We start from the raw sequence: 22714 nt of genomic DNA on the forward strand, positions 1-22714 counted from the left end.
CCTTTTTCTCTTTATTTTCTGATTGATGTCATTGAGACCACATACTGTTTATATACTACTTTTTGGCAAAGGTACTTGTTAGGTTTGAACCAAAGCCTATCCTGATGGTCTCCATCTCTGCACAGAAAAATGGAGGACTACGCCTTGATCCATAAGTCTTTGTGTGAGAAACTTCAATCAAGAGGCACATAGTACTAGGCAGTTGTTCTGCTCCTCTAACGGGGCAGGGCGTTACGGTCATGCCCTTTTTGTATCCATTCATGAGCTCACTAGAGAGAACCCTATACTCTCCTGGACTACGACCCCATAGTCAGCTCGTATAGGTGAACTCTTTTAGGAAATTCTGTAGGACAATTTCCCGCTTATAGCATAGAATTCATTAAGAGCATATTGCTCAACTTGCCATACAGATGAAGCACGACAGCTAATTGGACTCGGGTGTTGTTTGTGCTCCTGGTTTCACAGTGCTTTGTTTCCTAGAGCCTGCATCTCGGGATCTTCGGTCACACAGGATAGTTATCCACAGTTGAAACTTTTAACAGGGTATGAGCCCTATTCCCTTGCACGCTGCGTGGATTGGCTTTTGAGCCAGTCCTTTAGTGAAAGGATCGGCAAGATTACTTTCGGACTTGATGTAATCTACAGTAATTACACCAGTCTCTCTAGCATGCCGACACGAAACAAGTCGTCTTCTAATATGCCTCGAGGATGTTTTGTTATCTTTTCTACTGTTCACCTTCAGCTGCACAGCTGTGTTATCACAGTATACTAGGACAGCCGGTATCGGCTTTGCTATCATTGGAAGATCTGATAATAGATCTCTCAACCATTCAGCTTTAAAGGCTGCTGAATCAAGTGCAACTAATTCAACCTCCATGGTAGAACGTGTCGTGAAAGTCTGTTTAGATGATCTCCATGACATAGCCCCACCTGCTAAAGTGAATACATATCCACTTGTAGCCTTCATTTCATTTGAATCAGAAATCCAGTTGGCATCACTAAATCCTTCTAATACTGATGGATCCCCGGTATATTTAATACCAAGATTCATCGTTCCCTTTAAATACCGAAGTACTCTATACAGAGCAACCCAGTGTCTATCTCCTGGACTGGATGAGTAACGAGCCAGTCTGCACACTGCATACGAGATATCTGGTCTAGTAGCACTACTAAGGTACATTAGAGATCCGATTATTTGAGAATATCTTAGTTGGTCTATATGCTCGCCTTCATTTTTGCAAAGCTTATAGGATGGATCATACGGTGTGGAAACTGGCTTACAGTCCATATGCTCAAAGCGTTTAAGGACTTTTTCCACGTAATGGGATTGTGACAAAGTAATCCCATCTTCACCTTTTATAAGCTTAATGTTTAATATTACATCAGCTTCACCCAAGTCTTTCATATCGAAGTTCTTGGAGAGGAATTCTTTTGTCTCCATGATTACCTCCAAATCAGTCCCAAAAATTAATATGTCATCCACGTATAGGCACATGATGACACCTTTGCCCCTAGCAAAACGATAATACACACACGTGTCAGCTTCGTTTACACAAAACCCGGCAGTGGTCAGCTTACTATCGAATTTCTCATGCCACTGTTTGGGAGCTTGTTTAAGACTGTATAAGGATTTAATTAGGTGACAAACTTTGCTCTCTTGGCCATTAACCACAAAACCCTCGGGTTGCTGCATATAAATTTCCTCTTCTAGCTCTCTATTTAGATAAGTTGTTTTCACGTCCATTTGATGAACATGAAACTTATGCGCAGCAGCCAGTGCTAATAGCACACGGATTGTGGGCAATCGAGCCACTGGGAAATACGTATCAAAGTAATCCTCGTCTTTCTTTTGAGTAAAACCCTTAGCCACTAAACGGGCCTTGTACTTTTCAATAGTACCATTGGGTCTCCTTTTCCTCTTAAAGATCCATTTGTAGCCCACCGGCTTGTAACCAGCTGGAAGATCAATGACCTCCCATGTTCCATTTGCGATGATGGAATCCATCTCGCTTCGAACTGCTTCCCTCCAGTACTCTGCATCAGGTAATGCATATGCCTCTGAGAGGGTACGTGGTTCTTCATCCACTAGATAAGTCATATAATCATCTCCAAAAGACTTTTCAGTCCTTTGTCTCTTGCTCCTCCTCAACTCCACATCTCGAGTCAGGTCATAGACACTCGAGGGCAGAGAGTATGTCCTGTTAGGACCATCTGGGGCGACCACTTCTTTATCCCTCATAGGAAAAATGCTTTCAAAGAATGTCGCATCACGAGACTCCATAATGACATTTATAGCGACTTCGCTCCTCTTGGAATGGACCACTAGAAATCTATAGGATGCACTGTTGTGTGCATAGCCCAGAAAGACACATTCTACGGTCTTAAGTCCTAGCTTTCTCTTCTTCGGCAATAGCACATTTACCTTTGCAAGGCAGACCCAAGTCCGAAGATGAGAGAGATCAGGTTTCCTCCCTTTAAATCCTTCGTAGGGTGTTACCTCGCGATTTCGAGGCGCTACCCTATTTAGGACATAACACACAGTGAGTACTGCCTCACCCCACCATACATCAGGCATCCCCGAACTTTGCAGCAAGGCATTAACCAAGTCGCACACCATTCGGTTCTTCCTTTCAGCAACTCCATTTGATGGAGGTGAATATGGGGCAGTGGTTTCATGAATGATTCCACATTCTGCGCAGTATTCATCAAAAAGGTTGGAAAGGTATTCACCACCTCTATCAGACCGTAGTCTTTTAATTTTCTTGTCTAACTGGTTCTCAACTTCAGCCTTATATATTTTAAAATATTCTAGTGTTTTATCTTTGGTTCTAAGTAAATAAATATAGCAGTACCTAGATGCATCGTCTATCAGGGTCAAAAAATAGCGTTTGCCACCTTTTGTGATTATACCATTCATCTCACAAACATCTGAGTGTACAAGATCTAAAGTAGTAGTATTTCTACCCTCAGCCGTATGGAACGGTTTCCTGGGCTACTTTGCTTGCACACAAATACCACACTTTAAACCCTTTGTATGTTTATATTCAGGAACTAAAGACATGTCACTTAATCTCTTAATGGTCTCAAAATTCACATGACATAAACGGGAATGCCAAATGTCATTAATGAAGTTGTAATGATTATTACAAACGACATTGTAACTAAAAGAAGAATGATGACTCAAAGTAGAGAGACGGAACAGACCGCCTGACTCATACGACTTTCCAACAAAAAGGCCAAATTTAGACATGACCACTTTATTAGACTCGAATACAAATTTAAGGCCCTGTCGTAGTAACAGCGACACTGAAATGAGGTTCCGATTCATCGAGGGCACATAGAGCACGTCTTTTAGTACGAGTGTTTTCCCTGAAGTCATTTTTAGGCAGACCTGTCCTATGCCTCGAACTGCAGCCGGAACACCATTTCCCATAAAGACGGGTCCGCTGTTACATCCCTGGAATGAAGAGAACATAGACCGATCAGCGCAAATATGGAAAGTAGCACCTAAATCAACCCTCCAGTCATCTGATGGACTTGCCATAAAGGCCTGAGGTACATACCCTATAGGGGTGGAATTAACCACCATGTTTCCTTCCTTGTGCTGAGGAGGAGGACCTTTGCCCTTTCTATCTTGGCACCTCCGAGCAGTATGCCCAGGGACACCACAGACATAGCAAATAAAGTCCTCCTTTTTCTTCTTCATTTGTTTAGGCTTTGGCTTGTTTTGGTTCTGTGGTGGAGAGTTCATTTTCTTCTTCTGGAACTTTCCACCTCCGCCCTTCTCAACGAGATGAGCTTGAACTTGCTGGGATGGCTTGTTACTGGCCCTTGCACGTTCTTCCACATTTATCGCAGCCGACAACTCGGAGAGAGTCATATGCTTCTTCATGTGGCGGCGTGCAGTCACAAAGTCTCACCATGATGGCGGGAGCTTGGCCAGTATTGCGTTCACTTGAAAGCTTTCTGGCACGATGCAGTTATATTGGACTAAGTCTCTTACAAGGAGTTGAATCTCCTGTAACTGCTCCATGACAGATCTTCCCTCAGCCATTTTATAGTTGAGGTAGCTATCCGTTGCAAACGACTCATTGCCATTGTCAGCTTCAGAGAACTCATTCTCAAGCTCAACCCAGAGTTCCTTTGCAGAGGTGAAAGTAGAGTACAAGTCAAATAAGCGGTTCGACATGATGTTCAGCAGTCGAGACAAGCATGCCTGGTTAGCATCATTCCACTTTGCCATTTCCGGTTCCTGCGGTGGCCTTTGCTGCAGGTTTAGCATTAGCTGCTGCAGCCACAGGGGAATCTCCTGTCACCACCCAAAATAATTTCAGGTCGGTGAGCCACATGCGAGTCTTAATCTGTCAGCGCTTAAAGCTTGCGCCATCAAACACTTCAGGCTTAATGACATCAGAACTAGAGGCCATTTCACTAATTGGTTTTCTGGATTGTTGTCGTTTTAGATGAATAAGTGACATGCTTCCAGTATACTCAAACAAAATGAATAAAACAATTCTGAATATAACAATTCTACTACTCAGATTACAGCCATAATTTAATAAGACATAAATGAACATGAGCATACGAAAAGCTTTTATACAGTGAAGAAAGCTACTCAAGTTCATTTGTATATTAATAATGGCAATCAGATAAAGACAACATATGAATATTAGGAACATGGATGTTGTCTGTTATTTGCTCTCAAAACTGTGGGTTGCTGCACTGCAGCCTTCCAACACAAATAGTGATAAAAAATCCTCGACTAACTTGTGACAAACTATTTTACCAGAGAGATTTAAATCATGTTTTAAAAGACTGTATAACAAGCTATATTACCAAATAACACTAAGCTGCTTAAAACTGAACAGTAAAGAACAGAGCTAGCAGATGCAATATGCTTTTAGAATAAGGCAAACGAATTTACACAGATATAAATATACCAGCACTTTAAAATCTCTGGATTGTCACGAGTTGTCACTACACAGTTAATATCATCGAGCAATTTAATCCGTCCAAAGAATATGCAATCACACCCAAGTAATTAACTAGCAGATTGCACAAATAATGTAAACCAAAATGAGTAATAGATAACTCACGGCACGTAGATTGTCTACATGGGAAAACAAACTCAGCGAACTCAAAGTTCTGTCCCAGAAAACCAATTCCGCCTCTCACGTCCGAGTCTTCAATCAGCGGATGGTTGACGGAGATACTGAGCCGATGTTGATACCGAGTGGAACGTCCACGGCACCAACCCGAGGAGCAGATGATCACTGCACAGCAACAAGTCCCAAAACCAGGCCAAGGTAGACAACAACCAGATGCTTCCCGCACCACATATGCGCAGAAGCCCCTCACCACATCCACCACCACCTGCACACCACACTGACCAGAGAAAGGGGGAAAATGGCGCAAGCCACAATCTCGCACGTCGCCGGGCACCAGTAACTAGGACCGGCACCTCGGCGCGACGAACAAGAACTCAGCAGCGGCACCAGCCAACTCCTCCCAGAATCGAGAGGAATTTCGTCGGAGTTCTGGATGAACAAGGGTGGAGAGGAGATGTGTGTATTCTGTGTGTTGAGAGAGGGGGGACTCGATCCGCTTTGTAGGCGACGAGAGGGAGCTGCAGTGCCGCGCGTAGCGCGCGTCCCATGGGTGGACGTGCCGCCTAGGGTGGGCGAGCAGTTGAGCATCGCCGCCGCCGCCAGGAGCTCCGCTCGCCTCCCTTTTTCTCCGCTGCCTCCAAACGAACGAGCAAAATATAGGGTTGTGTGCTGTGCTGGCTGGGTTGCTCGGTCCTGTTGGGCCTTGTAGTGGCCCAGCCGGCCAGCTACCCCTTTTCCATTTTTTTTGCTTAAACAAATAAAGGGAAAAACTCTTTAAATGCACAACAATTAGTTGCCATCCCGGATTCAGATCACATGGCATTACTAAGGGTGTGTTTAGATGTGGCTAAATTTTTTTATCTCATGTCATATCAGATCTTTGAATACTTATTATACATATTAAACGCAGACTAATTCTAAAACTAATTACAAAAATGAGAGCTAATTCACGTGACAAAATTTTTTATCCTAATTAATCCATAATTAGCATATGTTTACCGTAACATCACATAGACTAATCATGGATTAATTAGGCTCAATAGATTCATCTCGCGAATCAGTCTAAGATTATGAATGTGTTTTATTAATAGTCTACATTTACTATTTATAATAAGTGTCCAAACATTCGATGTGATAAGAAACTAAAGTTTAGTCCCTGTAAACAAATACCCCCTAAGCAATGGCAGGCTAGCACAGTAAAAGTGCACAGAGAAAATGACATAATACGGTAACATGTAAACTGCGTGGCACTATTGCAAACACTGTAGCCCAAATAATAATAATATATTTACTGTTTTTTACTATAGCAGATGAATTTATAGCCGTCTATCTTAAAATAGACCGCTAAGATTTATCCAATGACATTGCACTCTTCCTCCTCTGTCATTAGCATGGAATAACAGATGATCAAATTCCCCCATCGCCACCACCATGCAACGCACTTGTCTTATGTTGTACCTATACTTCCTTATGTTTTCTAAACAACTTTCAAATATGCAAAGAAAAAATAAATTTGGTAAAACATGGAAAGACAAATTAAATTTGGTAAAAGCAAGAGAACAATTAGGGCCCTTAGGGGTTCATCGGTAGTGGAGATGATGGCAAGGCAATGGCTCAAGCAATAGGGGAAACGACAGTAACAGTCACTCAAACAAGGAGGGGGAAATGCGACAAGAAAAGAAACTTTCACCCTAGCCGTTGTATTCGGTATTTTGTTTAACCGAAAGATAGGCTAGACATTTCTGATTTCAATCCTATTTAACATATACTATAAGTGGCACATTTAGAAATTCAACAAAGAGTGAGATAATAAGCACAGTGATGTATGGTAATTTATTTGTTTCTATGATAATATTCATTATTACAAATCAAGTTACACAGTTACAATTTTAATATAATTACTATAGTCAAATATAAAGAGGATGAACGGAGGGAGGTTATAGTTGAGAGAGCGCGCGACTTAACAGGCTAGCAAGTGCTATTGCCAGTGAGTGATACTGTGGCATGTTTGTATGTTGAGTTTAGAGTGTTCTAACTAATAATTGGTATTGCTGGTGGGTGATGATGTGTTACGTTTATATGTTATACTTTATATAGCAAGTGGGTTTTATATCCATTTGTCAACCTTTATATCGTATTACCTCTATTATATATATATAGAGAGAGAAAATGAAAATATCATATAACCTGAAATTGAGGAAGTGCTATAATACACGTCCTAAATACAAGGGGATCTGGTGATGATGCTGGACAGAGTTATAATTGTTTATTTCTAGAATTTTATATTTATGAACAGATGCCCTAGTTGACTTAGGGCATCCACAATATGCATATAAGGTAGGTAGTAAGCAATAAAATAATACTACTAACAGGTTATATACATTATGAGAGTAGTAAATAGTTAATAACAGGTAATATGCTTACTACCTAGTCATAAGGAATAAACAAATAATTTCTCTTTCAACCTAGCGACGGTAGGGTTTAGCTTACTGCCCTTTGTTCTTTTACCATTATGGCTATAACAACAACTAATAATACCCACTGACGCGGAGCTCACTCTTATTTACAAAGTAGGTAGTAAACATTAATGATGCCCTTAGGCTCCCGGTCCCATCACTTCACTTTTTAGAAAAAAAAAAAGAAAATATGTTGTTGGCAAACGAAAAATAAATTATGGGTATATTTTTACATACGATCTAAAGATAAATGCTATAAAATAAACCATAATAAAAAAAACATAATATCAACTCCAAAAAAGAATATAAGTGTTAAAATTCAAATTTTGTTTGTATTTTGAAATAACTGGCCCATGGGCTGTGGCTACGGGCTAGCTGGGGAAGGAGGCTTTGATCCGGCAGTTCCCCATCCACTCGGCCCCAAGGCCTCCAAATCACTTTGTCGGACTCGCCGCCGGCACGCTCGCCCCGCCGCCGCTCCACCAACCTCAACCTAGCGCCTGCACACCCACCGTGGCGACGTAGCGGTGGCCAATCTCAGGTTTGGCGTCTCTCCTGTTACCGCCGCCGTCGGCGGTCAGTGGCAACTCACGGATTCACAGTACAGCAGCGTAGGCGTAGCCCTCGTCTCTCTTGTTCGGTCGCGGGTTCCCCGAGCTGCGATTGGCGGTGTTCTTGGTGCGTAGCAACTAGAAAAGCTTGGTGACCTGGGGTTCCGGAAGCCGATCGATGAGCCCGATCGGGATGTTAGCGATATAATCTGCAGTGCTCGTCTGGCAGATCAGTTCATCGCTAGTCTTATCTTGCTTGTGTTTGAGTCCATACATGCCTGAATCCGTAGTACCTTCCTAAAAGTGCCGCCCTTTGAATAGCCTATCTCAATTGTTCAGATGTTACTGTTTTTCTGAATCTTTGTATCCGATTTCTAGTACAGCGCTGACCCCAATTTTTGTACTAATTTCAGCACCACAAATCTGAACATAAACCCTTCCATTTTTTAAACTTTGTATTGCTGTTTGAATAGATGCTCCTAATTGTCAAGAAGAATATGATCTGAGGAACAAAGGGATTAATTATTTCTGGCATAGCATTCATCCTTTCTTTAAATTTCACCTTCCATAATAGCATGCCAGCATGATGTTGTTTTTTCTAGAGCTTTTTTCCCATCATTGAGATGATACCAAGAGGTATCACCGTTTTCTATATAAAATTTGGTAACTCTATATAAAATTTGGTACCTTAGGTACTATAGAAAAGAGTGGTACCTCATGGTACCTTCTCAAGAATGATAAAATTGTTTTTTTTTTAACTTTGTGTTGCATAATGTTTTTTCTTTGCAGATTACATAAAATACTATTCTCCAGAAGTGCTCATAGTGGAATAAATGGGAAATAGGGAAAGACGAACTGTGTTTGTCACAGTAGGGACCACATGTTTTGACGCTCTTGTCAAGGCAGTAGATTCTTCACAAGTCAAGGAGGCTCTATTGCAAAAAGGTTATACTGATCTTGTTATTCAAATGGGACGAGGCACATATGTTCCATCTAAGGTAGTAAGGTTAATGGATTTCTCTTTTATTCGTTTTAAATTACCACCTTACCAGCATATAATTCTAGCATATTCTGCATGTAAATTGGTTTTGTACCATTGCTCTTTTGTGCGCACACGCATGTTCTGTTTATACTGTAATTCTTGATAAGTTCTTTTATAAATATAAATTGTGAAGTTCGATTTCTTGTGAAGAGTTATGTTTGCATATTTCTTATTTTCAATGCCACATAACCAGTTCAAGTCTGGTTTTATCAAGTTGATGATTTTAAGTTTAATCAATACCGACTGTATCCAAACAAATGAATGGTTAGGGAATACTCCCAAACATTTAGCACTAGTTTATGTTGTACTAGCAGGTAATAATTGCTGTACTCTGGTAACGACTCCTCTGTAACTCTGTTCATCCTGAAACATTGATAGGCACCATGTTGATGGTGGTTAAACAAGCAATAATTTTGTCTATCTGGATACAGGTCTCAAGAGATGGAACTCTTCAAGTTGATTATTTCACTTTTTCACCAAGCATTGCTGACTATGTAAGGGACACTTCCCTGGTCATCAGTCATGCAGGTAATTATATTGTCCCTTTAGTGGGCTCCTAGGTGAAAATGTATTTCATGTCATTAACATTTTTACCTGATATAATGGTTTTCCCAAAAGACTTCAGAATTTTCTTGAAGGACTTAATACCATGAATATGTCTTCATTGTATATCAAACTTTCTTATAGTACCAGTTATAATTATTTGTATGTACATTCTTTGGGTTGTTATGTCGTACCTTGTGTAAAAGCTGTCTTCATGGCCAATTCTATTCTACTGGATGTTTTAGAGAAGTCTACATGGTTACTGAGTAAGCTTATATTCAAAACTGGATTTTTCATCTTTTTTCAAAAGAAGGCACATGGGTTGCCTAATTCATTGACAAAGGAGAAGTTTTACAGAGAAAATTTACAAAGGGAAGCCTGAAGGCCGTTGTTTCTGGTCTCAAATTTTATGTAGCGCTGCATCCAAGTATTGTATCATATAGCGTGGTGTGGTGCATCATGTGAAATGCAGATAACCTTGCTAAACTTGGTAATTTGTGCCAACAACTAGAGCAGTAGTTGATGTCTTTGAATGGCTTTCACGTTGACTAATACTGTTATACACCATATTGGCTGCTTTTATTTTCTCATACTGCTAATTGAGCTCACAAGAAATTCTTATATAGAAGATCCTTTTTACTTACTTTTCTTCAGAGTATCTGACACGCCTCCAATAAGAAGCATAATATTTAAGTTATCTGTAATAAATCAGCTTATTTGCTATTATCAGATAGAGTTATAATATTTCTATCCAACCCTTTCATATATTTCGTGCCGCCTTGAAATGTGCTCCAGAATATTGTGAAATTGAGGAAGTATATAATCAAATCTACATCTTTGTTAGCTGTCAGTGTCACTTGAAACTGTAACTAGGTTGAGCTCTAGCAGGTTCAGGAAGCATATTCGAGACGCTGAGACGCGGCGAACCTTTGATCGTCGTTGTAAACGAGGATTTGATGGACAATCATCAGAGTGAGTTAGCAGAGGAACTGGCTGCAAGGAAACACCTCTTCTGTGCGCGCCCACAAACACTAGGAGATACGATCCAGAGAATGGGCATAGATACTCTCACCCCCTATGTGCCAGGGGATGCCAAACCAGTTGTAACGCTGATTAACAAATTTCTTGGCTTTCCAGATGACTGATGTTTTTCTTAGTGCCGTGTTTTCTGTTGTAACAAAATGAAGTACTACCTCCATTTCATATTGTAAGATTTTCTGGGTTTGTCTAAATTTATTTATTGATGAATATATATAATTTATATATGTGCTTAGATTAATTAGCATTCATATGAACGTAAACAATGTCAGAAAGTCTTACATTGGGAAATAGAGGGAGTAACATACAAGGAAGATGTGGCTGACAGAGTGAGTTTTCATACTGGCACGTCACATGTGGTTTCACTACTTTGACTTCGGTCTGTAATGCCAAACTGCCCAGATCCATCTTGGCATGATCCAATCCCACCAAGTGTAACCTGAGAGCTGCATGAATTGTTTGAAAACGGAGGGAATGCATCTTAAAACTCTATTTGTAAGCCATTGGAGACAAGTGCTACGATATTTATTCCGGACCAATAGCTTTCTCCTCTTGTACTAACTCAGTAACTCTAGAAACAACTAGAATCAGACGTCTCGTGAATCATGCAGACAAAGGCCCAACCTAGAGTATTACTTCCTTGGTTTTAAAATATATGAATTTCTAGCATTTAAATCTTGAATAAGTATTTTTAACACTATTTTTACTTGTTTCATTAATCAATTCACATTTAAGATTCTTTCCATTTTATTTTCACCTATCCTCCCACTTATATCTATTCCTCGTTCTAAAAGGATAGCGTAGTTTTTTTATGTTAACCTTAATATATGGTAAACAACCAATACTTATATTTTGGTTTTATGACAGAGTTAGCACAATATTGGTGACAATACTCCATATTTTTGATAATGCATTATTGAACCTGAAAGTGATAATGGCGAGGGGCCTTGATTTTCGAATTAATGTTAGGGGTTTTCCTCGTCAGTTACGGTATCTTGCTCTCTTCCATGATTCCTGGGGAAAAAATTAAAAGACTACCCAATATTATTCTTAAAATACAAAGTTCAAAAGTTCGCAATTGCTTTATATTATAATCTAGTAAAAGAGTGTCAAACAGAGCCAAAGTTGGCCATCACAATTACTAGTACTATGCAAGAGCGCGCGAGAGGAAGGATTTGAATTTACATATTATTTTATTGGGGCTTTTGCAAATTTGTCACTGGTTTTTTTTTAAATTGCAAGGATGTCAATCAAATGATAGTTCTAGTGATATTTTTATAATTTTCTAGTAAAAGTTTTACAATAATGTTTTAAACCAATGACAAATTTACAATCATCCCTATTTTATTCCATTGCAAAGTCTGGCTCAGCGAGTTCGAGCTCCTCCTCGTCTTTGGTGCAAGTCCGTTCCACTTCCACCTAGGCTTATACCCCAACCTAAGTGGGTTGTCCCCATCTAGATGGAGCATGATAATTGGATCTCTTGGTTGTCCTTTTTAGGGTTTCTCGGAATTTGTTTGGATTAAAGTTTAGCTATTGTTATTTTTTTTTGGTAAAACCATAATTGTAGATCGCTGTTTTTCTTATTAGAGAACCCAACTTATTATTTGGGCCTGTTTAGTTCCCAAAAACTTTTCTTAGAAACATCACATCGAATCTTTGAACACCTAAATGAAGCATTAAATATAAATAAACATTAAAACCAATTACATAGTTATGGAGAAAATCGTGAGATGAATCTTTTGAGCCTAATTAGAATATGATTTGCCATAAGTGTTACAGTAACCAACATGTGCTAATGACGGATTAATTAGACTCAAAAGATTAGTCTCGTGGTTTCGAGGCGGAATCTGAAATTTGTTTTTCCAAAACTCACTTTCGATATTCGGTCGGATATTCGACGTGACCTTTTTTATAAAAAAAAGAATTTGGCAACCAAACAAGGCCTTTGTATTCGATTCATGCTCATAAGATTAGGGCCTGTTTAGTTTCCAAAAACAACACATCGAATTTTTAGACATCTAAATGAAGCATTAAATATAGATAAATTAAAAACTAATTGCACAGTTATATGAGAAATCGTGAGACGAATTTTTTGAGACTAATTAGTCAATGATTAGCCATAAGGGTCAAGTAACCAATATGTGCTAATGACGACATAATTAGACTCAAAAGATTCGTCTCGCGGTTTCCAGACGAGCTGTGAAATTTGTTTTTGCATTCGTGTCCAAAAACTCCTTCTAACATCTGATCAAACGTTCGATAGTATATTTCTGATAAAAATTTTTGCCATCTAAACAACCATTCTATTGTTATTGTTTTTTAATGGTAGTGCACACATGTGACCTTACTGTAGGAATTACCTTGAACGACAAACAGAATACTGTACACTGCAGGTACTGTTGGAACTGTACACTGTAGGTACTGTTTGTATACTGTTGGTACTGCTGACAAGTCATCCCCTTTATTAATTCCGGGAAGACTTTATCTTTAGATTAATTAGTGTGTTAAAGAAAAAGAGACATATATATTGGAGTTTAATAAACATGAGATATATGTATTGGAGTTTTAAAAGGTACAGGGTATTTCTATCTTATGATAATTTAATATGTGACATCACAAATATACGTATTATTCAAATAAATGTTATTATAATTTATCAGTTTATATAGTCATATTATTTAAGTTTTATAAAATTAGAACCATACCATTATCGTCACGTCACGTTTTTTCATCTTCCTCCTCGTCTACACGTGGAACATATTCATCTTCTTCCTTCGTCCTGGTCGGATTTATTTTCTTCCTTCACCCGGTCAGATTCAGCTCCTGCCGTTGTGTTGCTCTAGGTCTAGGAGTATCGACTGGTGGGGGCACACGAATGGGCTCCGAGGCAAGTCCACGCGACTGCAGCTGCTCCCGGGCGCGTCGCTGGACCAGCGGGTGATGGACGACCGCCACCGCGACGCGTACATCTCTGCCAGGCTGGCGGCGGGACGACGGCGGAGACGCGCGGAGGAGACCTCGCCGTAGTCGGCCGGCTTGAGCATCCTTCCTGGCGTAGCGTTAATTTGTCCTCATCGCCGACACCGGAAGCAACCTGACCTCAGTCAAGTGCCCCGGCCGGCTATTAGGACACTACGGCAACATGTTCGTCCGCGGGATGGGTGGTGCGCTCCGGCCAGCGACATGTTCGTACGCGGCGGGTGGTGCGTCAACGCCCGAGGAGGCTGCAACAAGGTCGGCGACGACCAGGTGCTCTGCCGGGGTGAAGTGTCACGCCCTAAATTTTATCCTAACCTTAAATCATTTAATAAGTCATTAGAAAATAATTTGCTTAATTAATTCAGGAGAGAAACCCCCTAATTGAGTTAATTTAATTAAATTAAAGCTTACCGAAATATTCTAAAATATCTCAGGAGCATCGCAAATTATTGACAAGTTTTAATATTGAATTCCAGTGGATAAAATTTGCTTAAATCAATTATTAAAAAATAGCAAATTTAGAGGCAATTTCCCTTTTCTTCCTTTCTTCTTTTTCCTCCCTTCTAGTCACTTGGGCCGTCGGCCTGCCCTCTCCCCACTACCTCCTCCTCTCCCTCCCGTTTGGGCCGGCCCAACAGTCACACCACGGCCACTCCGCGCCTCCGTGCCACTCTCCCTCTTCCTTCCACGCTAGGCCGAAGCCCAACTCGTCTCGCCCCTGCGCACGCGATGTCCGTGCTGCCTCCCTCACTCTCCCCGGTTCACTGACAGGTGGACCTCACCTGTCAGCCCCTTCGTCCTCCTCTGGCCAAGTCCCACACCACACCGACTCGCTCGCGCTGCGATGCTGCCGCACCGCTACCTGCGCGAATCCCGGCTACGTGCGCGTCGTGGACTCTAACAGCCCGACCGCCCTGGCCCTACACATGCCGCGCCGCCTTTCCCTCTTATTGAACCCCCTCGACTGAACGCTACTGCCCCCCCTTCGTCTCTCCTTCGCTCTCGTCCTCCCACCGCCATCGCCGTTGGTCGCCACCGGAGACAGCGCCGCCACACCGCCTCTCCCGCCGCCTCGTCCACTCCAATCCTCCATCGTCGCCGCCGCTGCTGGTGAGCTACCCCACTCCCTTCCCCCTCTCTCCCTCTCTCACTCGGCCTCGCTGCCATGTGCTACCGCTTGTGCGCCCGCGCCGCCCGCTGTCATCGGCGCCGTTGATCTCACGTCGTCGTCGCCTCGGGCCATCGTCGTTCTCCCCTGCAATCACCGCCTCAGTGCCACTTCACATCGTCATCGCTGGTCGTCGGACGCCGGCCTCCACCTTCGTCGCTACTCGTCGTGCGTCACCGGCCACCATCCGATCTCGCCACCGCCCGCTCGGCCGAGCGTCCTCCACCTCTCCTCTGTTTTGCCTGCACTGATCAGTGGGGCCCACACGATAGCGGGGCCTGCCTATTAGCGCCACACCATCCCGGTTGACGTCAACGTCTCCTTAACTGTGCAATAAATCTTATTTAGGACTTTCTTACATGTGCTGTCGCTTCACAAGTTCAAGCTAGCTAGTCTTTATTTGTCATTTCCGCTGCATTCATTACATTATATATTTATCCTATTTTATTTGTTCATGTGAAACTATAATCAACATTATCAATGGTGTACCCTGGCTGGTCATGGACAGGATTTAATACACATTTAGTGCTTTCTCGAAAATTTCATTTTTATCATTATAGTCTTAATAGTGCTTCTGTTGATGTATATATACTGAGGTGATTTAGAACGGAGAGCAAAAACCGCAAATAATAAAAAATACAAGAATAAAAATAAAATTTCCGACAAAGCGTAAAATGGTACTTTAACGACTGACTTAACACCGTTAGTATCCTCCATCGGAAAGAGGACAAACTTTTGATTGAGTTAAAAAAAACATGGATAAAAATAAAAATATTAAAAACAAGGGGTAAAATCAATATTAGAGATTGAAATAGAGGCAAGAACGAAATTGTCCCAAAAAGAATTGTTTGTGGAACCTAGGTGGTACTCCTCTTGCATTTAATCAAACTTTTAAAAAGTTAACTATAAATAATTCTTAAAAATATATATAGTTTGAAACATACTAAAACTTAACTGAGTAGATTTTTTTATAAATACTTTTACAATATTATAATTTTTGTTTGGTATTATTGTTGTATACTAATTTTAAAATGGTTAAATTTGGACATTAAGACCTAGTAAATTGCTAGATTGTATATTAAATACGCTGTCATTCGCTATGCCGCCTCTGTCATCTCATCGTCCCGCTGGCGACCAGTATCGCCATGCTTGATGCGGACCTCGCCGCTTGTGCTATCACCGGTACCCATCACTCGTCCTGTATTGGTAATTATATTATTTTCGTAGGGTATACAGTTAGGGATAGGATAAAAAATAATTATACATTTCAATTTTTAGGTTAGATTGGTATCACCAGTTTTACCCATTTTATCTATACCTATCTGGTATTTATAAACTTAGATCTAAAACTTAAACTTACGATCACGTTAAAAAATTAATAAATTTGATTAAAATTTAGAGGGATAATTTATTATGTTGAAGAAAAAGTTTATATAATTTTTTGTCTATTTCTGCTTATGGAACCCACATATGTCCATTCTCCCCTCTATAGGATTATCTATATCTATGATGGTGTGGCAAGTGAGCAAATAAAAATTAAATTTTATCCTATGTGATAACTTACTTAATTATATATAAATTATCACACCGGAAATATCTTTACACTTAATACTTCTAGTTTGAGGGCTCCACTGCTTGCCACCACATCGCTAGGTCGCAGGCATGAACTTCACATTGATGTGGCAAGGTGATGGACGAATGTGCAGTAGAAAAGGTCACGGACGAATGTGCAGTAGAACTGTAGAAGAGACGCATGGAGCAATTAGCCTGCTCACGTCCATGGATAAATAAAAAATATGAATAAAGGTATAAAACGTGTAAAATATGAATAAAAGTATAACAGTGCATGCATACATACATACATACATACATACATACATACATACATATATATATATATATATATATATATATATATATATTGTTTGGGATTTAAAAGAAAGCGGGGGAAAATAAAAATATCAAAGATAACTTTAAAGTTAAGGATAAAAATTTAAATTTTAACATATTAATGTAAGCATAAGTTAAAAGATACTCCATCCACCCCATAATATAAGACATATAGTATAAGACACATGCACGTAGGTAATCTAAATGATGACGTAGTTATAACGCTTTTGTATCTTTATGTTAGGAGAAGTTGTATCTTTTATTATGGGATGGAGATAAAACCGTGAGTCACTAATCCTCCTCCAACTTTAACTTTTAACTCAAAGCACGAAAACGTTGAGTTCTTCATAGTCATCTTAAAACTTTAGAGCATCTCCAACAATATGGTTATATGACTCTCCAAGTTAAAATTTGACAATTTTAGCTAAAATTGGCACTCTAACGAGCTACCCAACTGGATGGAAGCCAAACAAGTCTTCTCACTGGCCAAAATTGACAGTCAAACTAGGCTTGCCTTACATGGGCCCCGCTCATGGGGCTCACACCCCACCCACCCTGCGTTCACACCCCCACAACCCTGCATCCTCCGAGCGAGACAAGCCACCGCCACCACCTTTCCCGTGCAGCCGTCGAGGTCGTCGTTGTCACACTGCACCGACCGCTCCGATGCCGCCTCTCGAGCAGCCGTGGCGGTCGTCGAGGTCGTCGTCGTTGCGCCGCGTTGCCTGCTCCGCCCCCGCTCCGGCCGCTCCGGTGCCGCGCTGCCTCCCGAGCAACCATGGGGGTCATCGAGGTCGTCGTCGACGCGTCGCGTCAGCCGCTATGGCGCCGCCGCCTGTCGATGAGAGGAAGAAAAGGAAAGAGAAAGAGAAAGAAAGAGAAAAAGAAAGAAGGAGAGAGAGATTTAGGGATAGAAAAAGGAAGAGAGAGGATGACACTTGGGACCCGGCTGCCATAGACTCGGAATAGAGAGGGTGGATGGAGAGACTGATAGAGTAAAAAATGAATTTGAGTGGCCAAATAAAATGGAAAGTGACTAAATAGATATTTGGAGAGTTTAAATTAAGCTATCTGTTGGAGATGCTCTTAGTAATCAACCAAATATTAAAACTTTTAACTTAACTTTTAATTCAAAATTTGCGTTTTATAGCTCTATAATTTATTTATAGGAAATTGTTAATTAATCCAGAAGTAACATCGGGTAAGCACCCAGTGCTATCTTAAACGTACTTCGACTCCAGCATGGCGTGTGTGCTGCATGTCCCTGTAAGAATGAGAAAGAATGCTTCGAATCTACTATTATGTAGTTTTGTCGTATTGGAATCTTAGGAAGGACAGATAATCGAAAGCTATATATTCGGATAGATATTACTACATCCGTTTCATTAATATAAAATATTTGACTTTTTTTGAAAATTTGACCATTTGTCTTATTCAAAAATTTAGTATAAATATAAAAAATGACAAACCGTATTTAAAGTTCTTTTGGTATAAAGTAAGTTATAAGCAAAATAAATGATATTTTCATAATTTTTTGAATAAGACAAATGGTCAAATATTACAAGTAAAAAAGTCAAATAAAATTTTTATATTATGAAACGGAGGGAATATCTTTATTCTACCTTAATTTGTCATGGGTGATTGTTTGACCTTTTATATAAAAAGCCAAACGACATATTTATAAATAAAAAATAATTTATGAATAAAACTTTATATATGTATTGTTAGTGATCTAAAAGCTAACGCCAGAAAGTAAACTTTAGTGAAAAAACATCAATGCCAACTCCAATTTAAGATTTAAAATTTAAATTTTAACCTATAAACATAATTATGAGCGAAAAGATTAGAGCGTATAAGTGTGACAAACCTTACGAACTTTTGACTACAAAATAGTATTAATAAACTGTCGCTTGACTTCATTGTAGCACTGAATCAAACTTTATCCAAAAAGGTACGTCTATAGTTTAGCGTGGTGATGTTTGACCGGTAACCAAATTATTCCAACTATAACATAGCAAACCGTGCGAATGGGACAGTTTGGTTCAAAAAGATATAAAACAAAGGTACCCTCCCGCGCATTGTGTCTCGTTCCATCGCTTGTAGCCCACGCGTCGAGCCCCACAGCTAGGAGGGCTGTTCTTGAGCCGAGCTAAGTCTAATCTAAAAGCTCGTGAGCTTTCTCGAGCTCGAACTTCTCACGAGCTTAACTATATATATTATTTTTATTTTTTATTTAATAAAATAGTAGATTAATAATAAATTATTATATATTTAAATGATAAATTAATTTGTTTTAGTATTATATATTAATTTTAAATCTCATTTATAATTTATTTAATATAGTGGACTTAAAATTATTATTTTATTTACAAATATTATCAAAATATCTATATCATATACTCAAACCGAGCTCGAGAGCCTAACTGAGCTTGAGGGTTTGCTAGGCTCGATTCAAGCTTGGCTCAAGCCTGTGTCAAGCTCGAGCCTGAACAGGCCAGGCCAGCGCGCTCAAGCTCGGCTCGCAACCCTCCACAGCACTTCCCCATGCCGCCTACCTCCAGCGTGCCTCTGTCTCGCCGTGATACCTCGCCGCACGCAATGAGACAGATCTATTATCAGCTAGTACTAGATAATACCATATATCACTAGATGATATCGGCTAGTATCATATGATATCACGTCGTGAGAGCAGCACGAAGGACGCATACTGAGATTGGCACTGGCATGCTATGGGGCAACACGGAGGAGCAACGCCAGCGAGCAGCATGGATCGAGGAGTAGTGCCAGAGCACGAAAAAGTGGTGTTGGCAAGCAATCGCAGAGGAGAGGACGCCGGCGAGCAACATGGAGGAGATGACGCCGGCATATGACTGTTGCTAAGGAGGAGGAGAATGAGCGGAGGATGCATGGCAGGAGGAACGAGATGGAGGATGGAGAGTACGTGAGGAAAGGAGGATGAGAGGTCGAGGGAGGAGGCAAATGAATAAGTAGATAAAATATGTCGTGTAAATAAGAAGGATGTCTAATTAAATATCTCATCTCGAGAACGAAATGTTGTCCTTTAGATTTTTTTTGTAAGCCAAGTCTCAGTAGGATTTTAAATTTATTAAATGACATCCCACATAGACAAACATAGTTATTTTACATAGAATTTATGATAAGAGAGAGGATTTGAATTTATGAGGATGAAACTTGATGTAGGTAGTTAGCTAGAGCATAAAATTGGATTGAAACCTTCACAGAGATTAATTCGTTTCATCACCACATATTTAATCAACTATTATTAGTCACTTAAATGTAGAATTTAAGTAATATGTTGGTCTATGAAACCGTGAAGTAAAATTTATATTGAGAACACTTATTTGATGTATCCCCTTAAATATGTTTTTAATGATTTGACACTATAAAATCATGTGATGAAATTTTACACTAAGAATTGCCTAACCAAATAGCCACCAACATTCAAATAGATCTCATTGCACTATCGTATAGCAACTCCGTGAAATCTTCTGCCGATGTGGTCACCTACGAGTCATTAAATCATACTCCATCCAATTTTTTTATGTGACGTTATTGATTTTTTATTTATGTTTAATTATTTGTCTTATTTCAAAAATTTTATTCAAATATGTAAAATTATAAGTCTTACTTAAAGTTTCTGTAATAATAAATCATATTATAACAAGATAATTAATAATAATATAATTTTCTAAATAAAATCAATAGTTAAACGTGGTTATAGAAGTTATAAAATAATTAGAGAGAGTACAATGCCATGCTATAGACAGGAGTACCAGAAACGTGGTAGCAGTAGCACTGTCGGAAGAATTAATTTCTTTAGACATACTACATCCATCTCATAATAATTTTATTTTTCGTTTTTCCGTGTCTAACGTTTAACCATTCGTCTTATTTAAAAATTTTATATAAAAACTTAAAAAATTAGTCACACATAAATTACTATTTATGTTTTATCATATAATATTACTCGTAAAAGAATTTCAAATAAGATGAAGAGTTAAAATATTATATAAAAAACTAAAAAATAATCTTATTTCAGAGCTAAGATAGACCCTTGAACTGGATAGTTAATGGCAATAGTCATATGGACCATTACAGAAAACCTCGCACCCAAAATCCAAATACCCAAGGCACAGAGGCCAGTCAGGACTCAGGCCAGGACGCGTCCGCGCCGTCGATCATGCTCATGCGCCACGCCGCCGCCATCCCGCTGGCGACCACCGTCGCCATGCTGTACGCCCGACTCGCCGCCTCCTTGACACGCCCAGGCGCCCGCCGCCTCGCCGCGCTCCTCCCGGCGATGGCTATCCTCCTGGTCCTTCCGCTCGCCCTCCCGTACTACAGCTACCGCGGCATGTCCGCCTTCGTCCTCGTCTGGTTCGGAGAGTTCAAGCTCCTGCTCCTCGCCTTCGGCGGCGGCCCGCTCCACCCGGCGCTCCGCCCTCTCCCGTTCGTCTTCACCGCCGCGCTCCCCGTCAAGCTCGTCGACGCCGCGGCAGGCGCGTCGAGGCCGCCTGCAGGCATATTCAGGGCCGTCGTCTCCTCCGCCGTCAAGGTCGGCGCCATGGCGGCCGTCGTCCGCTTCAGCCACGGCAAGGACGAGATGCACCGCTACGCGGCGTTCGCCCTCGACGGCGTGTTCATCTACTGCTTCCTCGACGTCGTCCTCTCAGGCCTCGGCGCGGCGGGCGGGGCGCTGGGCATGGAGCTGGAGCCGCAGTTCGACCGGCCGTACCTCTCGGCCTCGCTGCAGGACTTCTGGGGCCGGAGGTGGAACCTCATGGCGTCGGCGGTGCTCCGCGCCGCCGTCTACGACCCCGTCCGGGCGCGCTCCGGCTCCCCGGAGGCCGGCGCGCTCGCCGCGTTCCTCGTGTCGGGGCTGATGCACGAGGTGGTCACGCTCTACATGACCTCCCGGGCGCCCACGGGGCGCGTCACGGCGTTCTTCGCGCTCCACGGCGCGTGCGTGTGCGCCGAGCGGTGGTGGTGCGCTTGCAGGCGCGAGGCGAGGGCGCCGCCGCTGCCGCGAGCGGTGGTCGCGCCGCTTGTCGTGGGGTTCTTCTGTACCTCGCCGAGATGGCAGCGTTTGCAAATAGCGTCGGTCTTGGCGGGAGCTGGACGTGGGGGGGGGGGGGGGGGGGGGGGGGGGGTACTTTTGCATTAATAATAGTTGAAACAATTACAACAGAGTATTTTTTCTATTTTGAAAAGGTATCATTGTTTTCTATGTAAAAGTACTAAACTTTATATAAAAAATAGTGGTATCTCATGGTAAATGCTCTAACTATTTATAAACTATTGCTATTCTTCCAAGTTTCAACTATTATAGCTTTAATTGAGATGCTAAATTGGAGTGTATCCTATGTTTGGATGGGATGGAGAAAGACATGAAGATGAGACATGTTCTCTTAATGACATGTTCATAACATTATGACACTATGTGATAAGTGTACATGATTTGCAATGGTTTTTGATGAGCTTATGCTATAGATTATGGCTTTTTCTTCAAGCTCTTTTAAAGTGCTGCACGGTTGAATCCATCTCGAGCTTATGGACAGCGGGTAGTTCTTCCATGAAGAGACTAGGATGCAGCAGATCAGTCAGATAGACTTGTGGTGATAAATAGCAGTGGAGAAGTAAAACAATTACAATATACCCGCAAAGCAAAATATCCATCAAACCCATCTCAAAGAGTAAGAGAAGTCCAAATATATCAAATGGCATAGATCCACAAAAAATGAAGCGGAAGAGTAACAAAAAAGAACTGCAGATGGATTTTTTTTTTCTGAGACGGCACATGGATTTGTTCGACTAGTACACAACCATATTTTCTAGAATATCAGCATCGGTTTGACGAATAGGGGAAGCGCAAGCAGGGTTCACCTTTCCGATTAAGTGCTAGATTTAACACTATA

The 22714-nt window shown here is 41.0% G+C and overlaps 1 protein-coding gene and 1 pseudogene across 2 annotated transcripts; both read left to right on the forward strand.

Moving 5' to 3' along the window:
• Window positions 1-8007: 8007 nt before the first annotated feature.
• On the forward strand, window positions 8008-10929 carry LOC107303631 (UDP-N-acetylglucosamine transferase subunit ALG13 homolog). 2 transcript variants are annotated; one of them, XM_015833693.1, is made up of 4 exons: window positions 8008-8105; window positions 8905-9113; window positions 9589-9685; window positions 10589-10929. In XM_015833693.1, the coding sequence occupies exons 2-4, from the start codon at window positions 8949-8951 to the stop codon at window positions 10843-10845; spliced, it is 519 nt and encodes a 172-aa protein (XP_015689179.1). In that variant the 5' UTR covers window positions 8008-8105; window positions 8905-8948; the 3' UTR covers window positions 10846-10929. The 2 variants fall into 2 exon arrangements, with proteins under 2 accessions (XP_015689179.1, XP_015689180.1); XM_015833694.2 differs by lacking the exon at window positions 8008-8105 and adding an exon at window positions 8133-8242.
• A 9954-nt stretch (window positions 10930-20883) lies between these two features.
• Window positions 20884-22138, forward strand: LOC102706538 (annotated as a pseudogene).
• Window positions 22139-22714: the final 576 nt, after the last annotated feature.

The sequence above is a fragment of the Oryza brachyantha genome, chromosome 2, assembly GCF_000231095.2.
Source record: "Oryza brachyantha chromosome 2, ObraRS2, whole genome shotgun sequence".
In the NCBI taxonomy this organism is placed as follows: domain Eukaryota; kingdom Viridiplantae; phylum Streptophyta; class Magnoliopsida; order Poales; family Poaceae; genus Oryza; species Oryza brachyantha.

Coding starts and splice junctions, on each gene's coding strand:
- LOC107303631 (XM_015833693.1), top strand. CDS start 8,949: ATGGGAAATAGGGAAAGACGAACTGTGTTTGTCACAGTAGGGACCACA. Junction 9,114..9,588: donor GCACATATGTTCCATCTAAG/GTAGTAAGGTTA, acceptor ATCTGGATACAG/GTCTCAAGAGATGGAACTCT. Junction 9,686..10,588: donor CCTGGTCATCAGTCATGCAG/GTAATTATATTG, acceptor GAGCTCTAGCAG/GTTCAGGAAGCATATTCGAG.